This window comes from Apis dorsata, unplaced genomic scaffold (genome assembly GCF_000469605.1).
Source record: "Apis dorsata unplaced genomic scaffold, Apis dorsata 1.3 scaffold_598, whole genome shotgun sequence".
In the NCBI taxonomy this organism is placed as follows: Eukaryota; Metazoa; Arthropoda; class Insecta; order Hymenoptera; family Apidae; genus Apis; species Apis dorsata.
The window spans coordinates 47,617-54,828 of record NW_006263802.1 but is presented as its reverse complement, the minus strand read 5'-3'; the positions used below and the strand labels follow the sequence as shown (position 1 = coordinate 54,828).

At 20.5% G+C, this 7,212-nt stretch overlaps 2 protein-coding genes across 2 annotated transcripts in view; one reads left to right on the top strand and one right to left on the bottom strand.

The window, feature by feature from the left end:
- The window catches only part of LOC102678652 (1-phosphatidylinositol 4,5-bisphosphate phosphodiesterase-like), a 27,920-nt gene extending 23,318 nt beyond the window's left edge, over positions 1-4,602 (top strand). Inside the window, exon 22 of the mRNA XM_006621165.2 lies at positions 4,587-4,602. The gene's annotated coding sequence lies outside the window, so the exon portion shown is untranslated. The remainder of the gene's footprint in view (positions 1-4,586) is intronic.
- LOC102680141 overlaps positions 1,361-7,212 on the bottom strand; it is a 21,889-nt gene continuing 16,037 nt past the window's right edge. Inside the window, 7 exon segments of the mRNA XM_031513149.1 lie at positions 1,361-1,721; positions 2,452-2,590; positions 3,219-3,493; positions 3,987-4,168; positions 6,326-6,692; positions 6,695-6,761; positions 7,013-7,210. Coding sequence (XP_031369009.1) covers positions 1,525-1,721; positions 2,452-2,590; positions 3,219-3,493; positions 3,987-4,168; positions 6,326-6,692; positions 6,695-6,761; positions 7,013-7,210 — 1,425 coding nt within the window. The 3' untranslated portion in view covers positions 1,361-1,524.

The following is a 7,212-nucleotide window of genomic DNA, read 5'->3' as shown; positions in this document are numbered from 1 at the left end:
AAAAATATAACAATACCTGCTGTAAACTTTCCTACTCAAGATGGTAAACTAAAAATTAAGGCTAAAAATCATATTGATGCAAAATCTGTAAAAACTGATGTTGAAAATAAAAAAAAGCCTACTTTAGATGGAGAAAATCGTATTAGTAATAATATATTAAATCAAAGTAATAAATCAATTATTGAAATGGTAAATAAAACTACAAATCAGATTGGATGCATTCCATTTTGTTCATCTGAAAATAATTCAATAGAGATTAATTGATTCTAAAATTCCTTGCTGATAAATTTCTAATTGTTTAATTAAATAATAAATAGTTTTTAGTTTTAGTTTTAATAATAATTTATTCTATAATGAAATCGATAAATTTATATTAAGGTATCAATATCAATATATTAAAGAATCAAATCAATATATTAAGGAGTTTATTTGAAACAAAAAAATATTTATTTTAAATATTGTAAATGATAAATCAATTCGAATTTTATCATAAAATTTACAAAATTTATTTATATAAATTATAAGAAAATAGAACATTAGATTAATATTATTTATTATTCAATCGTTAATTTTGTATCATATTGTTTTAAGTAAAAAAAATATATCTATATTTTTATTACAGATTATTGAAACGGACAAGAATGGATATATTTAAAACAGAATTTTTTATGTCAAATATTAAATTAAGTTTTTCTATTTGAAAGTTAATTTAAAAATATGCTTTCAATAAATATTTATTTAATATATTTCATTATTGTTTTCAAATTTTATTTAATTATTTTTTAATTTCATTATTTAAATACTACTTCATATTATTGTATTTTTATAAATATTTACATATGTATGTAATTTGTTTAATATGATTCTTGTATGTATTTGTAAAATTATTATAAATTAAAAGAATTTTTATTTCATATTTGATCTTTTTTGAAATTGATCTTTATTGAAATTAATAAGAAATTTAAACAATTATTTAGATTATTTGTTGTTATTACAAAATCTACAATTATTTCTAAAAACATTATTTCCAAACATTATTTTCAAAATATTTCTAAAAAAATAAATTAATAAATTCTTTATTAATTATTTAAAAATAATAATCTGAAATAATTTTTAAAAATAATTTGAAATATCTACATAATAAAAATTATATCTATACAAATTATTCAAAATAATTTTATTTCTTTGTACAATTATAATTCATTACAAACATAATTATATACATGATCAAATTTATATTAATTTGAATTCTATTTAATAATAATATAATTATATACTTGAATATAATTATCACCCTGTAAATCCAAAAAACGCTTCTATTTTATAAATGTACATAAAAGTAACTAATCTTGTGCATGTATTCCTTATAACAATCTCTATTTCAATCGTATTATAAATTTATATGCTACTTTGTAAAATGGTAACGCAGACAGAAAACGCATTTAAGTTAAATAAACAACAGAAAAATCGAGTGAACACAAATTCAACAAACTTGAGCAATGATCTGCTGTATCTTTGCTTAACTTAAAGTGTTTTCTCCTTATACTGTTCCATATATTGTTGAACGAACGGTGATTTATAAACTCGTAAAGAGGCGATGGAACCGGCACACGCACCGACCCAATAGACTATCACATGCTCCATGAAGGAAGTTCCCAAACATCCGTATTTCAAAGACGTGGCCAATGCAGGATTGAAGTAGCCACCGGAATAATCGAAAGCTGAAATTAGTGTGAAAATAAAACAAATATCAATGAAGTATCCATATATTGATAAATACTTAGAAATAAAAGATCCGATCTATGAATATAATACGATATTGAATATCAAATACTTATAACAAATCTAATATTTGAACATTTATTCGTATTCGTATTATTCGTAAAAATTTTCTTGAATCGAAAAAGATGAGGAGTAAATGTAACTATATAAATTTACGTTTTATCATTTTTTGATAAGAAAATATTTATTTAAATAATTTATAAATATAATTTAATAATTTATAAATTTTTTTATCAATTACTTATTTTTGTTAAGTTTTTTTTTTCTTTTAATATTGGAATAATTTATTGATGACTTTCATTATATTTCTTAAAAATTTATTTTCAAATTTTGAATATTTTGATTTTACCTTTCTTTCAAGGAAAATTTGACATATAATATTTGTTAGAAAAAGAAGAATAGATAAGCAAAAGGATGTTTAATTCAAAAAAAATTTATTCAGATGTTATTCTTTATTCTAATAGAAATATGAAATATTAAATGCTCTATAAATAATATATGGCTTAATTTATTAAAAGTATGTGAAATATCTAATATCTATTTATCATTAATTATTAATTTATAAAACTTTTCCTCATTTCTTTTGCTATTTTAGATATAAAAATTTAAACAATATGAAAATAAAATAGATATAATTTTATGTAACATTATATAAACAATTAACCAAACCTGCAATAACTAAAGTAGTTCCAATAAAGGAATCGATAATAACATTAATCCTCGAATTTATCTCGCTCAAACCACGTGAAACTACTCTGTATATACAAGTAGCCACACATTCGATAAATGCTCCAAATATTACGGGTACCTTAAAAATAGAAGGAAAATGATAAAAAAAAAAGATTATTCATTATTATTCAGGATAATATATTGTGCCTTAATTTAATTAATTAATAATTAATAAACTAAAGTAAATTAATTACATATTTTCTAATTTCTAACATTATCAAGATACTATAGTAAAATTCAAATAATATTTCGATATTCATTAATTCAATAATCATAATTCATAATATATAATTTCAAATATTAATTTGAACATATTTATGTTGTTCTTTGTATATTTTATGAGACATATTTTTTTTTCTATTGTTACAAATTATATTATTATATTATATCCATAATCGTTTCTACTTTATGATATTAAATATATATAATCTAAAAATTTAGCATTTTCTAATAAGAATTATATTATATTATAAGAATTTTACTGTACATTATTCTTAAATATTATATTTAAGTATATTTAATTTAATATTTTTTTTTATATTATTATTATGATTAATTTTTAATTATTTTATTACAAAGTATATTATTTTGAAACATTTATAATAAAATTTATGATATATTTAATATTTTTTTTGTATCATTGTAGTTTTTTATTGTACTATTTATTATATTATTTACATAAATTTATAATCTATCATCTCACTTACTTGTAAATCAGTAGTACAATCTTCGAATGCTTTGTTTTTATGCGTCGAAACGATTTCGAGCGCCCAAAGCAATTGAATATATCTAAAAACGGCAAGACCACCTACAAGTTCGGCCCATATTAAAAGAAACGCATCGCGTACTGATTTTGTTCCTTCGACAACTTCTTCGATGTGTGTATACGGACAAGCGGTAGCATCACCCCAATTTAGGGACCACCAAATCGTCAGTACAAATAAATATACACCATACATAGAAACACCCCAATTGTCCGCAACTAAGGTATAATATAATTAAAATAATAAAAAACACACATACATTACAAAAATGTAATATTTTTACAATTTAATTAATTTTATTCTTATTTTAAAAATATAATATTTTTATATTTTTATTATTCAATTAAATTTTAATTCAATACATATATGTATATCTAGTAAAAAATATATTAGCTGAATAAATTTTTTTATGATATTTAACATTTTTACTACAAATATATTATATGCTGATATTTTGTTTTAATTAATTAGATAATTTATTATTTTTAATGAATAAATATTAATAAGTTACATATGATAAATAAAAAAAATAATATTTATTAAATTCAAAAATCATGTCTTTAACACTTAAAGATCAGTTCTCACTAATTTTAAATCCATAATAAAAGTATGTGAAAGATATAAGTTATATCGTAAATAAATACAAATCATAATCGAAATTAATCTTAGTTGTTATTGGTAATTAAAAATCATTGTTCTTCATAAACTTACTTATTATTAATTCGAAACATGCTCCGCAAAGTTCACCGGTAGCAATGGCTTCTAAAAATAGAGATCTTACGAACGGATCACGTATATAATAGTCGGTATATCTTCTCATCCAATAAGCTATGAGAGTTGTAAGTATAATGTACAATGTAGAAACTGCTAGAGCAATTATTGTTGCAGCCATGGTGTTGATCGAATATATATGTATATATATATATATATAAATTTAATGTTATAAGATAGAAACTATAAAAGTAATAAAATCATGAAATTAGAAATTATAATGCAATTATATTTATAATGTCTTTTACTTTATAATCTATAATCTAATCTAATCTAGTAATCTGTAATATTGTTTCCTATTAAAAATTTATTTTTATTTTGCATTTTATATTATAACAAAATGTACATGTACATATTATACGTTACAAATATTAATCTAAAAAAAAAAAAACATAAAGTAATGCAATCAAAATACAAATTACAAATTAATTTTAAACTTATAAATTATTACAGATAAATGTCACATGTATATAATATACAAGTAATAGGAAACTAAAAGAACATTATGCAATAGCAAACATTATGCAAAACATTATTCAAATCTATAATTTTGAAAATCACTTAAAAAAAAATATGTGACGAATGTTAACTTACATATTTATCATCGAATTTTATTCACTTTTATCATTTCTTCCAAATCAAATATTCACACAATATCTATTTCTCGATCTTTTCCTTCATTTTGCACACAACAAGATTTTACTTAGCTATTATTTAAAACGAACGAATGTAATTGAATATATCTGTGTGAATATGTCGCGTGGCTTTAAATAGCTAGTCTCTCAAATTATCTGATTGAACATTCACATCACGATGGTTATCAACTATTTTTCAATGCAATCACAAAATATAAAATATTTAGTAGTATTTTTGTAAATATATAATATTAATAATAATATATCACAAGTATAATATAATTATTGTAATTATTTAAAAATATTTTGTCCAATTTATTTTTTTTTTCTTATATTATTACTTTATTTTGTGTTTTAAAAATTAAAAAACACAAAATAAATGTTTAATTTATACTTACAACAATTATTATAATCTTTTAACAATTATCTATTTGATAATAAAATAAAATTTATATATTTTTTAATTTTATATTTTCCTGTTTCGAGAAGATTTGGAATGTTGAATAAAATAAACTTAACGCGCCAACAATAATTCTTGATAGAGTTAGTTGATTTGAATGAAATAAAACGATATCCTAGAAATACATATTAAACGTTTAACCAATCAAAATTATATTAAAGATACGTTAATGGTTCAAAAATCAATTCAAAAATACCTCTAAATACAAATAATGTAGAATGAATTTTATAATAGTTTTTTTCTTTTGTTGATAGTGGCAAAAATTTTAATTACAACATATACAGTTATGATTGGATGTTTTTATTCGTTTTATGAAGTATTAACTACATTTATTACATAGATAAATGATTTCATGTTTGTTTATGAATGTGGGATAACTTTAGCATTATAAAAAAGAAAGTAACATTTATTTACAAGAATCAAAAGACTCTCCTTTGTGCTTCTTGGCCATTTGAGAGTCACCTTGATTCTCTGTTTTTAACATTAACCTGGAAATCCGTTTCGATTTTAAGTAGGACATTGTTTCGCTTGATGATCTAAAATAAAAATTAATACTATTAAATAAATTTAAAAATCATAAATATAAATTATTTTGTATATTATGTTATTATATAATTATTATATAATTATATTATATAATATATTCTGCAATAGAATTGAAAAATTTGGAAAACATTAAAAAAATCAAAAAATTATTTTAAAAAAAAGACTTATATAAATTATAATGTTAAATAATATAAAAAAAAATCTTCATTTTAATTGAATATCCATTTTTATACTAAGAATTTTAGACATAAAATATTAATATGACATTAATATAATAATGATATTAATAAGAATTGCTTATTACTTTCATAAGTTTAAAGAATAAAGTTAATGAAATTTTATAAAGAAATCAATTCAATTCAATAAAATATACTTGCTAATATCTATCAATATACTACAAAATATATTATAAAATTGTATATTATTGTATTATGTATATAATTGAATATTTAATGTTATGTATTTAATTTTAAATAATGCATTTTTCTATAAGTTATATTAATAAATATTTGAGAATCGAATTTGGAATTGATTTATTAATTTATAAAATAATTTTAGTTTAAAATAAATCATTAAATACAATATCGACTTTATTGCAGAATAATTAGAATATTTAGCTTTCTTTAAAATTATAAAATTACCTCGAATGAGGAGTTTTAGTCTCAGTCAGCATCTCTGTCGAATTACTCTCAGACGAACTAGAACTTGTACATGGAGAGCACGGAATGATCTGGTATGTAGTTCTATTAACTACTTCAGTACTTGGTTCAGCACTTTCCGTTTGATTTGGTATATTATTACTAGTACGATTTTCTCCATCTAAAGTAGGCTTTTTTTTATCTTCAACGTCAGTTTTTACAGATTTCGCATCAACATGATTTTCAGCCTTAATTTTTAGTTTACCATCTTGAGTAGGAAAGTTTACAGCAGGTATTGTTATATTTTTGTCTCCTTTTCTTGCATTCATCAATTTAATTAATAATTTTGATAATTCTTCCCTTTTCTTGTTGCTACTATTTCCTCAAACCAATTTTTCAATGTTTTTATTGGCAAAGTATAATCTTTAATGGGATTCTGAAATAAAAATTTATTATATATTATATACTTAATAATTCTTATTTTGTTTAGTGATTTTACCGATAGTATTAAAATAAAATTTAGTTAATAATTAAATAAATAAGATATCCTAATATTGTATACAATTATATTCTAAAATATTCATTAGTCTAATAAAAATTTTATTTGAAATATTTTATTTGAATAATAGACAGTTCGAGAGATAATTGTATATTATATATAAATATAAATTCAAATAATAAATTTACCTTAAAGAAGCTCTCTACATATTGTAATACATATAATCCGCAATCAGTGAAATTTGATTGCTGAGGAACTTTTAACGATGCTCCTTTAATAGTATCTTTTGAAAATACTTTTTCACATCCCATTTTTGCTACATACTCGCAACTTAAATAATCTCTTAATGTAGCTACTACACGTGCTCTACTTGCTCCCGCAAGAGAGT